Genomic DNA, 19,836 nt, shown 5'->3' with positions numbered 1-19,836 from the left:
CAAGAGAAACGGCTTACCCCCCCTCCACACCTCTACAGCCCGAGCAGCAGACGGTAGCGTCCACACAGAGGAATGCTGTGTTCGGCTGGCTTCACCACATCTCATCTAACTCATATTTATATAAAAAATAATAATTATAACGGGTTTATTGAACATTTTCGCAAATTATTGTAGCACCGGGAAATATTCTAGTTCTTTTGGGGAAACTTGAAGTATTAGTCAGAAGCATTAAAGTAGCTGTTATGTGGGTATAACAACTTCAGGTAGCAGAGTTGGACCGTGTGTAGCTAATTTCTGGCAAAGCCATCTAACATTTTATGGCTTGACTGGTTTAGGTCTTATCCCAAACTACAAATCACTTTAATATTCCCAAATGGAGTTATGCTGTGTCATTGGTACTCAGTGGAGAGTTTGTAGCTGGCGACCTTGTGAAATAGTTTGTATTGGTGTCTTCTTTGCAAGAGAATCTGACTGAAATCTATCACAAATGTGCAGTGGTTGTTTCTCATAAGGAAAATCCAGCCTAGAGTCTAAAGCTGTTTGTATTTTGTTCCTCTTAAATGTCCGTTTTGTTGTTTCCAGCTGTGTCCATTTGAAAGAAGGGCACTTGGCAGTGTGATTACAGACTTAGGTGAACGAGCCCTTTGTTTTCCTCTTATTCATTTGTCAACATTGTTTTTGCACAACATGAAAGTAGGCTACAATCTTGCTGCTCTGTATGACAGCAGTCCCTCCCAGTTTTCTCTCTCCCCTCCCCTCTCTCTATACCACTCACTCATCAAATCAGCCCATATAGTGCATATAGAGTTGGGGGTGTCCATGCAGACAGTGTTCAATAATTAGTGTCTGCAAATAATTGATTACCCATGTTGATTTTGCCTTGTGAAACAGAGGACATGGCCTGTGCAGAATAGGCAAGGGTTTCCTGTTCTCACAGGAAACTGCAATTACTGTACATCTAGTTCAGCTTCATTATCTGAATGCAGTCATTAACTAAAGATAGGAGGCTGGAACAGTGTGGGTTGTGCTTGCCAGTGAGCCGTCATGTTTTCATTAATCACTCCCTGAAGAACAACAGGTTTTTTTGCCAGGTTTCCAGGCTAGTTTGTCTTATTTGTGCCTATATATGACTTTTGCTCCTCCCGGGTTTTGGTCTGCAAGAATGAGCTCTGTCTAAGCAAACTCACATTTCCAGTGAGTGCTAATTACAAATAGTTTTGCTAATTATTATATGTGCTGTGTATGTGTGTGTGTTAAGGGCGTTGCAGCTGGCGGTTTTTGGAGACTGTGACGTGTTCACAGCCAGTCGCTGCACCCCAGAGGCCCCATGTGAAGCAGGCCCTGCCACTTCCTGTTACGCTCTGTTAGACCAGAGGAGCACTGCACTTGTCATCTCTTTCTCCCCATGTTTTACAAGTGCAGGCTTGTCTGGAGCCCAAAGGCTACCTTCTCTTCCTTTTAAAGGAATGTTGGCTATTTAATCTGAGTTGCTGTGCCGCTCTCTCCCTCCCTTTCTCTCACTCTCTCTATTGTTATAGGCCTACATAAACTCACCCACATCCACTGTCTCTCAGAGGGGAGCAAGATTAACTCAGATAGTGCTTCAGTGAGGTGTAACACTTATTGTTTATCTCTTTGAGAGATATCCAACAACTGGAGGGACAGGTAGTGGCACCCACAGTGGATCAGCCAAGGGGTGTCCTTGGGGTGTGGAGCTGTGTTAAAGGCAAGATAATAATTTACTGTAGTCAGGCTCGGACTTCAAAGGGAGCACAGGTATTCTTCTCTGGCTGCAGTTAGGTTGACGCACAGGCAGCAGATAATGAGAGACAGAGCGTGCTGGGCTGCTCATCTTCATAGGGAAATCTACTGATTCCTCCTGAATGAGCTCAGTGGTTGAGATGGGGTGAAGTTACAAAACTCTGTGCATGAATGCATAGGAAGCTGAAGTGCGCATGTGACACAACTATACCTGTGAAACGACAGGTAATCTCAGCACTGAACAAAGTGTGTGTTCCTGTGTTTGTTTGCATGGACGAAATAAATTTTAGATTACTTGGATACATTGGAGACGCCTTGACTTGATTGGAAATGGTTCGGCAACTATATTGATAATCAATGACTTGTTCGAGTCATTTTGTATGAATAAATGCAAAACATTTGATGGTTCCATGTTCTCAGATATGTTAATATTTTAAGTTTTGGACTAAACAAAACAAACATGTCACCATTTCCTCCGTTTCCTAATGTTTTATAGACCAAATGATTAATCGATATGTTGAGGAAACAATCTGCAGATTAATCTATAATGAAAATAATCATAAATTGCAGCCCTAAAATGTAGTGTGGTTTGAAAAGTGTGGTTTGAAAAGATTTGTCAGCTGAATTCTTGCTAGACCGTGTCTATTTCTTTAATATCTGTAGTTGTTGTTGGCCATTTGCTTGTATTGTGTAAAATCAGTGCATCACTGTGATGTTGTGCCTTGATTTGTCTGTTAATTACTGGATTATTGACTGGATTAACCTCAAATAAGCATTCCCATGTGGTTATTTTATCTGTTAATAATTTTTCAAATTAAACCTTCAGAGAATGTTTTACATTTTATAGAAGTCACATTGAGGTCAGAAACCTCTTTTGCACAAGGGACAACAGCATAAACAGACATAACAGTACTATAACAGACATCGCTTGACCTTTTTCACCAGAGACATTTTGATGTCACAGTAGGGGAGTTACGGGTGTAAATGATGAAAGTAATGTTGCCCGAGTTCCATGTAGCTGCTTCGGTTTCAGGGTGCTGCTGTTGTTACTGCTTGCTCACTGTTACACTGTCGTGGCTGAGAAAGGCTGGGGCTGTGTCACTCATTCTCTACAGTGGTTTACTCTGCAGTGAGCTCTTAATGGAGATTTTGGACACTGATGCTGATTACTATCATTTTGAGTCATCTGTGGCAGGTGTAATGTCCCAATACTGTCATTTTTGTATCAGTTAGATGTGACAACTGTCATTGTGTGACTGTTCGGAGAAAGTAGTGCTATGAACACTGAGGGGAATTTGTGAGGCCACCAGATAAAACATAATATGCACATATGTTAAATGGTGTGAGTGATTTAAGAAAAATCCAAATAATTCACATTACTGAGTATTATAATAATATTGTAATAATAATAAGACTTCATACATATTGCCTATAAGGGGGGGTGTAAGGGGTTTTATTACTTTAAAGGGGTTCCCCAGTGTAGCATTGCACTTACAGTGGGTATGGGTCAAACTCCAACAGCATTTGATCCTACATTTCCCATAATGCAACTCCATAGTGTGTTTTTCTTGACCCTCTTTTTCCTGGTAAATGCCCACATCTTTAAAACCCCACACTCACAGTTTCTAATGCAGGTTTTCTGTTATAAGTCAGAGTCCAAGATGAGATAACCATGATGATGTCATAGTGACTTCATCATGGTTATTTTTGCGAGAGTTGGAAAGTTTCCCTCAGAGCCAAAGAAGATTCTATAAAACAGTTTTCTATAGTGAGTAAACTTACCTATATGTGTATAATTGGTTGAATACCCCTTTAATAGTGTAATGGCCCAACAGAACCCCACGACACTGATTTGTACTGACTCGTTCTGCACTTGACTGAGCTGACAAAGTCTTTTTACATAGACAAAACACTAATTGTTTTGTTAATTGTTTTGTATTTAACTTCATACCATTCATTGTAATGTTAACTATAAACTATTCAGTAGTCTTATTATGGCATCAGTCCATTCACAGGACGGCGATTCAGAAGTTAATCTAGCCCATAGGTATTTTATCGTACCCCAAAGAGCTCAGTGTCTTCACCTGCCAATCTCTGTCATCTCTCTGCTGTCAATCAGGACTGCTTCACACTGCAGTAAAAACTAGACAAGGCTGCCTGCTCTCAGTATGTGTGGCCAAAGTGTGTGCATGTGTGAGACGTGAGACATGTGAGTCATGTGTGTGCAGCAGTGACATCCCCTCCCCACAACTGAATGACGCCTTCAGGGTCCAAAATGAATCCAGTCGATCTGTTTGTGAGATGTGCTCTCACTCTCACATAATGACAAGAGGATTCTGTTCAGGTATAGCCAGGGCTGCTAGCCAGGGCAAGTGCTTGTTCCACACTCACTGAAAAAAAAGGTAGAAAATGGAAAGAGTTACATCCATTTATCCAAGTGTGAGTCAGACGGACGACTGGCAAGCTGATGTGTGTGATGGAGAGTGTGAGAGTGAGTGAGGGAAAAGAGAATGAGCTCTTTCATTTGAGGGTCAGAGTGGAAAAAGCGAGACTAGACTCCATAGATGATGTTTACTCTTGAGGAGGGAAAGATGGGGGGTATGGGGGGGTGAAAGGTCCTCCAGTATGAGGGACTGTGCTACATTAGATGCTACTAGCATAACACATACTAATGTGTGTAACATAGGCAACAGTGTTTGACAAGGAAAAAGAGTGTGTGGTATAGGGCTGGGCGATAAAGACCTGTATAATGTGTGTCTACATCATGAAAATTAAGGTATTAAAATTTGCACAAACAGGTTACTTTTAGTCAAAAATTAACTTGGGTATAGCTGGCCTCATTAGCTGTCGAGACTCAACAGTCTTGTAAACTATTGCATGCTGTAATTTAATGCACCATTGTGACTCCAGGTGACTGTGAACTCCAGGGGGTTAGCCACCTCTGGCTGTGTGAACTTAACAGTGAGACGGACTGAAAAATTTTTCTGCACACTGTTTGGAATCGGCATTGAGATTCTGCTCTGCTCAGTTTGTCCTTACCTGCCGTGTACAGGAGCTAACATTAGCTAGCTGTCTGCAGATATCAGGCTGTGATATCAGGCATGTCCAGTTCAGCTAAAAAACACAAACGGAAGGAGCGGACTGCTCTAAATGTGTAAAAACTGACTATTGAATTGGACAACGGTGTTCTATTTAGAAGCAATCCATAGCTGTATGTGATAACCTGTATTTTTTTTTTTGTTTATATCGCCCAGTCCTATAATACTTCTTAAAGGTTGAATACTAGCTAATTAAAGTGGAATTGTAGATATGCATTTAAATTTGAGTTCAAACACTGATTGTGGTCAGTACAGAGAACAGTCTGGGCTGAAGATTGAATTATCCCTTGATGCAGGTAAGAGAGAGAGAATGTTTCATATCTGGATTGCATTGGCATGAGGTTAGCATCGCGAACCAAGGTGTGCTTGTGTGCAAGTACAGAGGCATTTTTGGCAATGTTAGCCTCAGCTTTGATTCTAGGCAGGCGAAATTCCTTCCAGGAATATTCAGCAGGAGCCTTGGTATGGCTGCTTTGTTTGGTATCGTGTTAAAATCAGATGCAAATGAAAGCTGGATGCACAAACACTCAACAGAACATACTTGTTAATGAATGAGGAGCAGCTTTTGTCCCAAATGCTAATCAGAGGTTTTTGTGTTTGGCCTTAGCAATTACTGATCAGACACACACACACACACACACACACACACACACACACACACACACACACACACACACACACACACACACACACACACACACACACACACACACACACACACAGACACACACACACACACACACACACACACAGACACACACAGACACACGCACACATGGAAGCAGTTAGGCCAAGCTGGAGGTTCACTCTGAACTGCCAATCCATGCCAGTCGATTGGCCCCGGCCTATCAAATGTTTCCATGAAGCCAATGACCTCTATATGGGGACATGGAGAGAGTGAGAGGGTTGGAGGGGGTGGGTTTGGGTGGGGGTGGCAGTTTGTCGGAGCAGGAGAGTGAACTGTACTTTGGCTCTAAGGAGAGACGAGAAAGTGAAGAGAACGCTTTGGTGAATATGCATGGCTGTAGAAGAAGGGAGGAAGTTCAGCTGTAGCTCATTTTTGTGGTATACCTTGTTTAACATCATCTCTAAAATCTTAACATAGGTTGGGGAGTCTTGGACTGGGATTTTGTTTGTGGGTGGGGGCTGTTCAGCATCATTAAAAACCTCTGAGAGCAATGTCTACTCAACTGAAATCATATGAAAAGAAGGTCAATGATTCTTTGCCACAGTTGTTTCCAAATAAAATCATATCACGAAAAAGGTCATTGCAGTAAAACTCAAGGAATCCAGAGGGATTCAACAGCACGGTTCCTTTTGGACTTGTATTAGAAAAAATGAACAACATGTAAGGTAGGAGTCTGTGAAGCAATGAAAAGACCTGCCTCTTCGGCACTATTGCCCATAATCTTATTTTAGCCACTACGTAATGGTCGTTAAATTACATAATTGACCCTTGTCTGCCAGCCATGAATGCACTGGCTGTCTTGGAGCGATTGTACAAGGGGCCACTTTATTTTGAGCTGTAGGTGAAGGAGGGAGGTTAAGAGAGAGAGAGAGAGGAAAAGGAAAATGAAACATAAGATGTACAGAGATGAAACCTACTGAAAGAAAGGATTGCAGTAGAAAGGAGGATGTGGTGGTGAAAAAGAGGACGGAAAAAATGTTTGATGGCTCATATTCTTACACTTCTACCACAGATGAGCCGCTCCTTCTCTCAGGCATAGGCTGATGTCACTTCCCTCGCACACACTATCTGCCCTGCTACTCTATCTTCAGTATCTCACAGTGTACCCTGTCCTGCTCTGTTTGCTTACCGTCAGTGCAGTGACGAGATTCCTGGGATATCTTTGCCCTCTGTAATGTTCAGACCACTGTTTTGTTGCCCCTTTGAACTAACATGGAGATTTTTAGTCACATCAGGCCTTGTTATCTGAAAATGTCTCATCTCTGCTGTTTTTTGTCAATATTCTAAGATGCTTTTGTTTTCTGTTCGGTTAATCTGTTGCTTAAGGGATCCAGACAGATTTGATCAAAACTGAGGCCGTAGAGGTTGCAATGTCCCCGGCTGGTTTTCAGTCACTAGTATGAGTCAAGTGCCAAAACGCTGGATATTTCACTTCCTATTCTAATTAGAATTTATTGCACAATATTCTTTTAGCTCACCCATGAGAGCATACCACCATGAATTTCACTACATGTATTGTTTGTACACATGACAAATGAGCTTTACCTTCATTACACGGAATTAACTTTGGCATTTTTACTCCTAAGGTCCTGCTCTAACCCTGCTGCCACCCTCCAACCTATTGTGCATGCACATTTACGCTATAAGCTTACATTTTTGCACACATCTTGTAGTTGTAACCATCCCTGTGTGGCAGCATCCTGCATGTAAAATATAAAAACATGCACACTCACACACATGCTCTTTTAGGCTCTTTTAGGTGCCTCTGGGTCTGTTTTCACTGAGGTGCTAGCTTGCTGTCAATTCTGCCAGCTGCAGCCAGAACCATTTGGTCAAGGTTGAAAGCATCTAGTCTGTGTGTGTTTGGTTTTTGTGTGGTGTATTTGCAAGCAAATGCATAGGTTGTAAGCTTTCAGGTGTAGTCCTGTGCTCAGACGCAGTTTCTGGATGATTCTGTGCTTGTTAGACTTTCCAAAGTTTCTCACTCTTTTTTTTTTTTTTTCCATTGCTTTTTTCCCTTTCTTTCCACTGTTGCTGCCTTGTTCTTCATTTCCTGCTGCAGTGTGCCCCCTCTTTTAATTTCTTCTCCACGTACCTCCCCTCCTCCTCCACCTCCTCACTGAGGCCCTGGCTTTTTTTCTCTGTTCATTTTATAGGGTTCATATAGGCTAGTGTTTGCAGCCACAGTCATGTTGGTCATGGGAGTCGTACAAGTTTGTGATTGCAATTGGAACAGTCAGAAAATAAATTGGGTGATGAAACATTTAGAAACAACTTTGTGACAATGTGGAAAAAAGATTACGAAGTTACATATATGTCTCTGCATTTCATATAGTTTAGGATCTGCCTTTCATCTCTTTTTTGTTGTGTTGTTGCAACAAATTATTCAGCAATCAAACATATCATGAGGTCATCAAAATGCAAATGTAAGCAAAAACTGCAAATAACCCCTGAAGGCCACCCTCTCCTGTTGCAACTCTTTTCTTGTGAACTGTCTGTTCCTCATTTGTTCATCACTGGGTTTTGTTCTTGCTGTGCGGTAACTTCCCTTTCTGGTTCCCATGTGCACTTAGAGGCGAGTGGCAGTTTTTTCTGTCCTGTTTCCTACGGAAACATTTGTGGGCTCTTATTTTTTCACCTTTTCTCATTCTCAGCTGTTGTCTCCTTCTCTCTGCCTCGCTTTCTCCTTCTCTTTCTCTTTCTCTCTCTCTCTCTCCCTCTTTTCATCTGATAGGTCATACAGGAAATGGCTCTGATAGCTTCCTGAGGAAATTACACCAACTTCCTGTCTGTGTGCCTCCCCATTTGCCACCTTCCACTCCCCCATTTTTTTTTTTTTTCCTTTCTTCTTCTTTGCTCAGGCGCCTCAGGGAGCAGCAGCTGGAGGAGCAGTGCTGCTGGTAGGAATCCCCCCAGTCACTGCTAATGAGGCTGAGGCCTGATGAGAGAGCCAGATAAACAGCAGTGCAAACACAGCGAGCTATAGCCATTAGCTGCTGGGCTATTTTTGGGTACTGCATATAGAGGACAGGACGCAGCCTATTGTGACCAAGTGTAAGGAGAGAGCTCATACAATGGAATCTGTGGCCAGGTGCATCTAGTAATTGTGAATAAGTGAAGCTCTAATTTTAGTTATCAATATAGGAATATATTATCTATTATTATAGATATACACTCTAGCTAGCTAAAACTAATGCAGCCTAACACAACTGGGGGTTGCATTTAGCTGCCTGCACCATGGACAACAGCAGTACTGCACTCACTGGTTTGAGGCATTGTTTTCCTATGGAGAGACCTCCTCAACGCTACACTTAAAAGTTCAAATAATTCTCACTTTCATATTGAATGAATGAATATTGAATATATTAAAAACATCAATCTAACATAAAGCCACTGTGTGTAGAATTGGTCCATGATTATAGCAGTTTTTAGATCATACTGATGGCATATGTTTTTCTTTTTGCTTAAAAAATGAGCCAATCCCTTTGAAAATTAATGGAATCTGCGTGTTGCTTTCATCCCATCCATCTCAGTGTCCCTGGGTCAGATGCCTGCGGGGTAGATGGAAGATAGAAGTGGTGTGCATTGCTGTCTACCACAGCTTCTTTTTGGTTCTAAACCTCAAGGTGCCAAAGTTGGACAATTTTGCCACATCCAGAATTATTGATGTTTGCGAATTTTAACCCCCTGTAACCACACCCCACAGTAATGTCACAGTGTATTTGAGTTATTCTTATCAGAAACAGGTATTTATTCTTTCTTAATTGGGTCCAAAGAGACGTTAATAATGTTGTCAGTCTTTTTGATGAACATGGCAATGGTTTATGTCTGTACACAGTTTTCCAATAAGTTTAAATAAATTTTTAAACTTGTGCTATTCCAGATGAATTAGTTCAACTCAAGTTATGGTGAGAATAATGTAACACAGTCTTTATTGATGTTTGAATGATGGAATTAAACTGACAGATATGAAATGTAACAATAAGCATATTCGCCAAATTTTTCAAAGAAAGAATAAAACTGTACCCAGAGGCAAGATCAACTGGAGAGGGGCTTGGCACTTACCTCATAAATATTGTATATCAAACAAGGCTAAGGAAGTTCATTTTAAAATTTTGCATAATATATATTCTGCTAGTTGACTTATTACCAAATTTCTATACATTGATATATATTTTCTACCTGTGAAATATCCCAAAAGTTTCGGAAAGACCTAGAGTCTAACTTTTTTAATAATAATCCAAATGATCATAGTATATGATCTTGAATATCTCATTATTCTATATGCAAAATTCTTTTTTCACAAACAGCCATTTTTCTCCTGGAACTGAATTCTCCACTCAAGTCACTTAGTGTATTAAACAACAAAAAGAGTAATAAGCCTTTGGGATATTATGGAATTTTTTTCCCATTAATTCTGACTGAATATGTTAGTATTTGTGTATGTATGTTTTTTTTTATTATTATTATTATTCAAGAAGTTTATCTTATAGCATTTTCTTTTTTTTAATATTCTTCTGCTGTACTTTTGTGATTTAAGTTCAGGTTATATGTGCTGCTGTTTTACCTCAATTACTGTATATTTTGTTGGTCAAACAAAAAAGTGCACTTGAGTGCACCTGTGCATCACTGCAACAAGCCTGAGAAGTTAAATCACTGAAGGACAGTGATCCTCCACTTATTTCACTTGTCTCGTATCAAAATGACCAGTATTATATCAAACTGTATGATAAGGTGTCAACTTTGAGCTGGTCTCTGCTCAGCCCAGAGGTGAGTGCAGCTCTGGCCATGTGTTCATGTGTTGACAGTCTTGTTGTGCGGAAAAGTGCTGGGTCAAATCTTACATTGTTTGTCTCTGTGTACGATTGTGTATCAGTGCTATCTATGGCACCTGTCTTGGTAGTGAAAGTCTGTGTTGTGGGGATTCTCTGTGTGCACCAATTAACTGGATTATCACTCAATGATGATGATGAAATTCATGCTCCGGATGGTTCTAAAAAAAAAACCAAAATGGTATCAGCACACCTTTACTCATTACACGCTGTGATGTTGACTGTGGCACTGTTTGTCATTGAAAAGCACCTGCATCATTTGACCTGGTCCTGGTCCAGCTCCAGCAAACTTATCACACTTCCCTCTGACAGTCACCATCATGTTATTACAGGAGCTTGATTGACAGGTGCGGCCTCCTCCGATCACAGTATGGACGCTGAAGATGCCCACTTCGGGGTGAGGTCACAGTTTGACTCCTCCTCTCTTCTTGGCCAGAGGGGTTTCACACGAAAACGGCTTGTTTTAACCATTTCTCAATGGATATCGGGTTTGGACTAGAGCTGATGTAACAGGGACTCGGTTATTATTAGGCTGCGGTGTGTAACCTCTTAGTGACCTGGTGGAAATATGAAATGCTAAACTGTTTGAATGATGAAACAGGTGCAGTTTTTTCAGTTGCTTATGTACAGTATTAGACCTCAGCCTGGTCAGGGATGGACAGGAATGCTGCTGTAAAGACCAGTTGTCATAGTACACGCACGTGCACACACATACACACACACGTACGTTCACCGGCAGCTCCCCACAATCACATAGGAATGGCCCCCTCCCACATACGTGCTGAGTGTTAACCCACACACACACACAAAGGCACGTACGCTTGATGGCTATCATCAGATTGATGCCACCTGACACTTAGTTAGTCCCGGAATGTGATGGGAGGGAGGGGAAAGGGTGAGTGGGGGGCAGCTGCCTACTCTCAGGAGCACCAGAGCTGATCTCTGCACTTCTGGGACATTCTGTTTAAATACTATATACTCATGCCCCCCCCCCACCCCCCCACCCTCTCTCCTCTCAGCTGCGTCTGTATCAGCCAGGAAGGACCCTCATAGTTTGGAGCTTGTGCCCTCTATCATGCACTAATGGAGGTGAAGGGAAGAGGGTCTGGTTACTGTTGAAACTCACAGACTGTCTCCATCTGTTGTCTGAACTGTGCCATATGCTGGAATGCACCACTTGGCTCCTCCTGGGCAGAGGAGGCTCCCACTCCTGCCCCTCTATAATCCTGTGCTCTTTAAATTCAGAGCAGAGCTCACCTTACCTACTTCCATCTGAGTAACCACAATTAGTTTCCCCCCTGCCTACTTCAATTTGTCTCTCAGAGTATCAACATGCATTACATTTACTCCAATATCATAACAATAACAGGGGACTGGCTTCAGTATCTCCTGTAATGAGGAGGCAGCGACAGTAGCAGCAATGTTTTTAAAAGTCAGCTTTCCTCAAGGTTTTATAAACATCTTCTGCTTTTGCATCTTGATTGAAGTCTCAAAGTGAGAAGGAAACAGAAAAAAACACCAGATTAATTGGCAATGAAAATAATTTAGTTGTGGCCCAACTCACTTTATTTAGTTCTGACAGTTCTGACATAAAATTTTAGGATTTCTAATCCAAATCTGAATCTCATCTGAGTCACAGATCCAAGGATAGAGGGAGTCTTTTGTTGAGCCCCTTTTAGGAACATTTGTGATTTTGAGCTTTACAGACAAAATTGACTTGACATATGTTTACGGATGACACAAGATAAACAAAGTTGGTGCGTCTACAGACAAATTAATCTGACGGATCAATCTCGCTACGTGAGGTTCTAGAGACCAAATTGATCGTTCACATTTAATCCACCACACTGTCAGTGAAAGAAAACAGTGAAAGCATCTTATCTTTCCACCAGGAAATAACTAGAGCTGTTTTTGCAGCAGTTATATCTGTGGTTGTCATGGTGACATAACAACTTCTTCATTGTCTTGGTAAGGTGGTTTTGAAAGTTTCACTTTGGTAAAGTGCTCGGTGGCTGTGTGTGTGTGTGTGTGTGTGTGTGTGTGTGTGCGTGTGCGTGTGTGTGTGTGTGTGTGTGTGTGTGTGTGTGTGTGTGTGTGACAGAGGAGTCATATCTCTGTGTGTGTATGTCGATGCTGATGTCCGTTCGTGGCCCTGACGCTCCTGTGTCTCTCTGTTTAGCTAACCCCTCCTACGCATGTTGCTCTAGCACTGGCCTTTCTCAACCCGCAGCCCACTGGAAATGGCCATGAATGAACACATTCTCTCTCTCTCTCCTGACTAACAGTTCTGTTTCTCTCTATGTCTCTGTACAAGAACTCACCTTGACCTGAAAGTATTTGTCAGCCATCCTGCCCACCACTGTGCACATACAGATACACTGTCCTCAGTCCGTAAATCGAATTGTGGTTGTGTACACAGTCACATTACCATGTAAACTCTAACCACTAAGTAATTTTGCAGTAAATGTGAATGTGTGGTCTGCATAACCACGCACGTGCATAATTAGAAATACTGTGTTCACATGTACAAAAACATGCTTTAATTGACTCAACTACCAACTGTGTTCAAATTTATTAGCAAATCTGAATCTATTATTAATTCTGCATATCTAATCAGAATAATTTAGAATTTCATATTGAACATTTTTACATTATTAAATGGGGGACACATCCAAAGAACATAATGAACATGAATCACCTGAGTGTTTTAGAAATGCATAGAAAGGTTGGATGATGTGGATAAAATCTTCTATTGTGGTATATTTTATTTTACGTTGTCTTGATGAATATCAAAATATAAATAGACACCATATATAGATAAAGTTACCATGGAGGACTATCTGGTTTTGCCTTTTCAAATCTTATCATATATCTGACAAATCAAGTTATTTCATCACATTGATGCACCAATCATGCAAATCTAATATTGCCATTAACGGTCTTGACTAGAAATTAACCCAAAAAACAGAAATATTAAAGGGACAGCTACCATGGTATAGTAAAACTCTGATGGCTGGGATTATTAACTTCTTGCCATATAAAATAATAACAATGAATTTTGTGTCTAGAGCAAATGCCCTCAACATTTACAAAGTACTTTACAACCTAAAAGCAAAAAAGTGCATTACAACATAAAGCCAAAACAGACAATGACAACAGTGCAAAACAAAATAAATCAAGACGGGCTTTTAACACGGATGACTGGATAAAATAAAAGGGACCTGAATGAACTAAAATCAGATAAGCTATATGATAAGATAAGTGTTTTAGCCTTGACTAGTATGACGACTCTGCTCATGAGTCTTTACAATAAGTTCCTGATAAAATCTTTAATATGCTCCTTACTGTTTCTCAAGGCTTTTTTCTCTACAGGGACCATTGACACCCTTTTCCTCTCATTACTTTAACTCACCTTACACCTCTTTGGCTCTGTTCTTACATTGCCCTCTGTACTTACTTAGCAGTGGACAATGGTAAATGTACGGTCTAGCTGTTGGCTTTTTTTGATGTGTGTTCATTTGTGTGTGTTCGGGTGTTCCCTGGTGGCGGCGCTGGGTCTACGGCCTTCAGAGAACTGAATACAAGGGCTATGTGTTGTTTGTGTTTTTGGGTGTGTATGCGTGCAGGGGAAGTGGTGTGGGGTGTGAAGGGCAGGGATAAATTGGTCACCAACTCCGATGCATTTTTTTTTTCTCCCCCCATTCATGGACTTCAAAGGCAAGGATTGGCATAAATAAACCTTTTAATTTCAGATCAGTCTAGTTACATTTTTAGACCTGGAGGGTTTATGTCATAGCAACTAGATGAGGGTTTTCTTCTGAGTGCATTACTGAACCCAAAACTAGTCTGAAAAACAATTTCCAGAGGCAAGATCTGGCCAAACTTTAGAGAGCATTCGCACTGTGTGTTACTCATCGAATCATTTGTTCCCCAGGGTTCAACACCAAAACTAAATTTTTTAGTCTAGCCTCAGGGAAGAGGACTTCAGCACTGCACAGAGGACACCAAGCTTAATAAAATACTTGAGATTATTTAGTTAAAAACCTTTTTAATTGCTTCATTATCAGTTCATTATCAGTGTCCCATTCCCAGAAGCCTCATGATTTATTCCAAGAGAAATTAAGGTTTACTGAACTCAAGTAATGCTTTGTCAGTGGTTTTGGATTATCATAGTTCAAGCCATTTTTTAAATAGAATGAAGCAAAGTTAGTTATCCATAGATAAAAGACAAGTGCAGCAGTCTTTACCTGTAGCCAAAGCTTATTCCTTTGCCTCTCTTGGCTCATATGAATGGGAGCCTACTTATTTCAAGGACCACAAGCGATATGACACATTAAGGCCGCCTCTCCCTTCACAAAGCCGGATTGCATGCTGGGACGGTTTCCCTCCTTCCGCTTGATGTTATTTTTCAGTGGGAAAGTTCACTTTGTCCAAACCTTAATTTGGCATTATGTCTGGCTCTGCTCAGCGGGGGCTCGGCATGTCAAAGAGAGATAGCTTACCCATTGAAAGTATAGCACATAATGGTTTGCTAATTGTTTGTTTTCTTCCTCCCTCTCCCCCTCTCTCTCTCTCCCTCCCTCTCTCTCTCTCTCTCTTTCTCCATAGCAGGGTGTGTTTGGGGCTCAGTGCTCTAACCCAGCCATGAGCATCATTGGGGCTGAGGATGAGGATTTCGAGAATGATCTGAACGATGTGAGTGAATAAAAGAGTGACTCATAGCAGCTGAATGTCATTTTATTATCATCGCCCAATTAAATTTTTTCTTTGCATGTTCTCTGTCATCGTCTCCCTCTCTGTCTGTATGCCCCTCGCAGGCGGTGGAAGAACAGTGTGCACTCTTTGACCATATAGATTTGTTGAAGGAACGGCCAACCCACCTGCTGATCTTCATGCAACATGTCTTTCTACAGTTTGACCCTGCTCCCATGGTGAGAACTGCAACGCCTATAATCCAAGTGTTGAGTGCATTTTTATCTTTGTGTGTGTGTGTGTGTGTGTGTGTGTGTGTGTGTGTGTGTGTGTGTGTGTGTTTAACAGAAAATTAATCAACGATATTTGAATTAAATTTTTTTTCTGTCAGTTGGCCAGGATAAAAAGACAATTAAATATATGACGTTGGGTTCTGCGAATATGAAATATGAAATTTTGATTCATCAAAAAAAAACTAACTGGTGGATTAGTTGATAATAAATATAATCATTAGTTGCAGCTGTTGTGTCTGCCTTTAGACAGAAAGATGCCCATTCCATTTAGTAAGGTCAGTCTATAGGTGCTGATGCTGCTCCACTGTATGGAATCAGTGCATTACTACATGAGACAGATGAACGTTTAAAGAGCTGCACGATTGTGGCTAGAATAATAATTAAAATTAATTTGCTCAGGATAGAGGTGCTACTTATTTGATTGTTAATGACTGTTCTTCCAAAACACATTTTATTGGTTTTCAACAGCTGAAATTATTACAACCAGGGGTCTGATTTTCTCTGTTGTGGCCTTCATGTTATGAAAACTTGTGATTCACAATGTCAGGGTGAGCAAGATGAGCACCATCTTAAGGATTCCCAGGGTAACTAAAGCAGCTAAATGGAGAACAAGTAGTTCCAGTATATACAGGTTTTCTGTATAATGACAAAGCTTTGCCCTCAGCCAACTTTCAACTAATCATCCTCAAATCAAATACGTGTGATCAGACAAGTGATTTACCTGTGAATAGAAATTGGTGATTTTATGTTAATTAGACTCCACTCTGAATTCAAAGTCATTGCACCTGATTGACTTAATTAATTATGAAAGCAAAATCATAACAAGAGTTTACATTTCAAGGCTTGACAGTGTTATAAAGCATGCCTGTCCTTTCCCTTTGTTCCGCATGCAGACATTGTGACCTACCCCAGGTACAATTACACCTCCCATAGCCATGACACCCTCCCTCACCCTCTCCCTCCCTCACCCTCTCCCTTGTTCTCCTTTTTCCTCACATTTGTCCATGTGGAGAATAGAAGTTGGCCATAGCATTAGAGTGTTTACTGTGTAGGGTTTACACAAACAGTAGTGTCTGTGTTGTTGAGTTAATGGCTGCTTGCTTAGTCTGCTGGTTTCTGTCTTGGTGTGTGCCCAAGGTCCCACATAGAAAACAATTATTATAGTGTTTAAAATATAGAGATTAAGGCCTGTGCATTATGTCATTAGGATTACAATCCAGTTAGTCTCGGTGATTTGGCGATTTATGTCAGCATCTTGACTTCTAAGTGCATAGGTGAAATTGACAGAAATTAGTTTTTATGCATCAAATTGATGTCATTATGTTGACAGGTGTCCTTTTTATTTTATCCACCTCATTCAAATCAATGATGGTTGGCTTCGCAACAGATATACCTCTCTGTGTGATGCAATACAGTTCAACAGGAACACAAATCTCAGCCTCCAAAATGATCATAGAGTTGAATCAACACCTGTTTAATACAGTTTTAACACAACCTGAACATTATAACCCTCATGAAGGTGGGAGTTACTGTAGAACTGTCATTGTACACGGCATTAATTTTAGCCTAGTGTTCCTAATCCTCCTTCCTAAACTGACAAGTGAGTGTATAGCGAGATCAAATATTCAGGTAATTGTGGAAGCAGCGTGGAAAAGCTATTGAAATTCATCAGCACTCACTGATCTTCTGTCTGCCTCTCTTCTCTCAGCTGTGTTACCTCCATGCTGACCTCTTCAGGACCCTCAGTGCCAAAGAGACCAAGAAGCAATTTGTGGAGTTCTACAACACCTTCTTGGACAAGGGTGCAGTAAGTAGCACACTGCACTGAACTTCCTGCAAGATGTTGTCTACATGCAAATTTGAAATAGTCAGTAACCTAAATGTCACAAAACTTGCCCAAAAACAGTGACAAAAAAGGGAAGCATGCATGAATAAAGTTTAAACACATTAAATGTATTGTAAATAAAAACAGCTATGTTAATCAGGAGTGTGCAGGGACATCACACTGATAACGAGACACATGCAGTATCTTATTAGATATATATCAATTTGTGAATGAAAGCTTTATCTAGATGATGTAAAAGATGAAGTGACTTGCGATGAACCATTCCTCTTTAAAGAAGCACAGTTGGCCTCTTGAGATATGTTTCCAATTTTTTAGACAGTGTTTGAACTCAGGTCATTTCAGCTCCTTTTTGAGTAGGATGCAACAATTTCTGTCAGTGAAGACCTCCACTGCGCTGTTTGGACTCATTACTTTATAGTGATGACCCTAGCAGATGTTGCAGATGCTTTATGACTTCACATATCAAATTATGTTTGCATGGTTTTCTGCTTTGAAACTCATCCAATGCTCCTATAATGATGGACTTTTGGATGAATTCGGTCTTTAGACTGTCTATTGAAGCCCATTGCTTTCAATTTTTTTTTCTTTATCAGTTTAGAAAAAATATAGCAGCCTTTGCAATATGGATGTTATGTTTTTCTCAGAGTGTTGTATCAATAGGAATTTGATATAATCAGCTGTAGTCTCTAAGTTGGACTCAGGGGAGACGAGTACATTGTGTGCACATGGTTTGCTTGTGAGGGCACGACTGTGTGTCGTCAGTCTGTAGTCTGTGTCTCTGCAGCACCTTTCACTGTCTTTTTCTGTCACTTCTCCCGGCACACCTGGTCTCTGTCACTTCTTTGTTATATTTCTTCCTCAAAGCTCATGCACTGTGCACGTCTGTCAGCTCAGCTGGCTTGTGCTGCACTCCCTCCCTCCCAGCCTGTCTGTCCGACCCCACAGCTTCCTGTGAGGATCGTGGGAAAGCCCTTTAGGACGACTCATCCTCTCTTAGCCCCTCTTTTTTTAAACCCTATCTCCTGTAAACCCTTTGACTTAAAGTTGGCCCGTGTGGTTATTTTCATGTCAGTGACGGCGCAATGTATCTTCCATTTGGAATATCTGTTTTTTCTCTTGGTGGCGTCTTTTTTATTTATAGTGTTCAAATGACCCCTTGTGGTGATATTTAGCTACTGCATCACTTCACTTGGATCCCTATCAGTTTATGCCACAATGTTTTTCCTTGGGTCCACAAAAAAAGGATACTATACATATAGAGAAAAACAAAGAATAGATGCAGTAACTCTCGGCCATAAATCCTTTATACCTTACATATGCTTTAAATAAATAATTTTCTTATACCTGTCACTGCACCTATTTTCTCTTTTGCTCCAAATTACAGATTCTCAGAGTGACAGTACCATTGACTGTGTCCAGTGAGTTGGGTAAGTTATTTTCCTGTGGTATATTTAGTTAAAGTCATACCATATTCTTTATCGTTTATCGACACCGCAACCCAGCTCGGTTTCTCATTGTCTGTATCACTACCTCTGACTTACTCGCTGTCCACATTCTCTAAGACCGAACCCGTCCAGATCTGCTCCCCGAGGAAACCCAAAGACGCTTTGCCCAGGATGTTCAGCAAATGCAGGCTTCTGAAGTGGCCAAACAGCTGGAGGACTTCAGGTAAGAAGCCTCCAACCTGAACTCAATTCAGCCTGTCTAGCATAGTCTTTATTATACCCCAGACTTTCATTATGTAGCTTCACAATATTCAGCTCAGGCCATGATCACTGCAGTCTTCTTTCGGAACAATGGTTGACATGTGCTGAAGGACCTTATGCTCCTAGCTATGATTAAAAAATAAGCATATTATAGCATATTATGTACTGTATGTATGCCTGGAGAGACTAGGTGTTGCAGTTATCTTTCATGCTTCTCAGCACAACCATAAATAGAGCTCTTCCTTGATTGGCTGATTTGAACATTTTTCAAACCTCAGAAACAATCACCAGGCGAGCTCACTTTAAGTTCACGGCACAGTTTCAAAATCTGAATTTTTTTTTTCAAATTTTAATTATGGTTAACACAAGAAAACAGGAGCATTAACCCACTAACTACAGTTCAGAGAGAGAGAGAGAGAGAGAGAGAGAGAGAGAGAGAGAGAGAGAGAGAGAGAGAGAGAGAGAGAGAGAGAGAGAGAGAGAGAGAGAGAGAGAGAGAGAGAGAGAGAGAGAGAGAGAGAGAGAGAGAGAGAGAGAGAGAGAATTAGAGGAGGAATCCACCCCAGAGAATGCTACCTTTGAATGTTCATATTTGACACATAAACATGATTTACCTATAATCACGACATTATAAAAGGCATTGCTTCCTCCAAACGGCAGTAAGAACCTGCAGGCTTCCCACCTGTGTTCACTGTGTGCAAAAAAGGTGCCTCAAATGTAGATTCTGTCACCTTTATAACATCTGTTAAAATCTAAGTGCTAAGCTGCTGCAAGCAACTATTACTCAAGCCTTCCTTTGAGAAAAGGTCATCCTGATCTATCACTATCTTTTTCAGCGCTTTGTCGCCGTGATGCTAAGGCTTAGGTTAGTTATTTAACCTTTTAGATGGGCTGCCTTGGATTTAGATGAACACAGGCAG

At 40.9% G+C, this 19,836-nt stretch overlaps 1 protein-coding gene across 8 annotated transcripts in view; it reads left to right on the top strand.

Moving 5' to 3' along the window:
* The window catches only part of arhgef1b (Rho guanine nucleotide exchange factor (GEF) 1b), a 41,155-nt gene that overhangs the window by 346 nt on the left and 20,973 nt on the right, over nt 1–19,836 (top strand). For 5 of the 8 annotated variants that reach the window (XM_056380564.1, XM_056380567.1, XM_056380563.1 and 2 more), the window contains exons 1-6: nt 10,735–10,776; nt 14,988–15,074; nt 15,197–15,310; nt 17,073–17,171; nt 18,595–18,637; nt 18,773–18,878. In XM_056380564.1, the coding sequence (XP_056236539.1) occupies nt 10,750–10,776; nt 14,988–15,074; nt 15,197–15,310; nt 17,073–17,171; nt 18,595–18,637; nt 18,773–18,878 (476 nt within the window). In that variant the 5' untranslated portion in view covers nt 10,735–10,749. Of the gene's footprint in view, nt 1–10,734; nt 10,777–14,987; nt 15,075–15,196; nt 15,311–17,072; nt 17,172–18,594; nt 18,638–18,772; nt 18,879–19,836 lie in introns of those variants that run through there. The other 3 variants (XM_056380561.1, XM_056380565.1, XM_056380566.1) reach the window with 3 other exon arrangements.

Source organism: Seriola aureovittata, chromosome 7 (genome assembly GCF_021018895.1).
Source record: "Seriola aureovittata isolate HTS-2021-v1 ecotype China chromosome 7, ASM2101889v1, whole genome shotgun sequence".
Taxonomy (NCBI): domain Eukaryota; kingdom Metazoa; phylum Chordata; class Actinopteri; order Carangiformes; family Carangidae; genus Seriola; species Seriola aureovittata.
The sequence above is the reverse complement of the archived record's forward strand: the minus strand, read 5'-3'. Positions and strand labels throughout refer to the sequence as shown.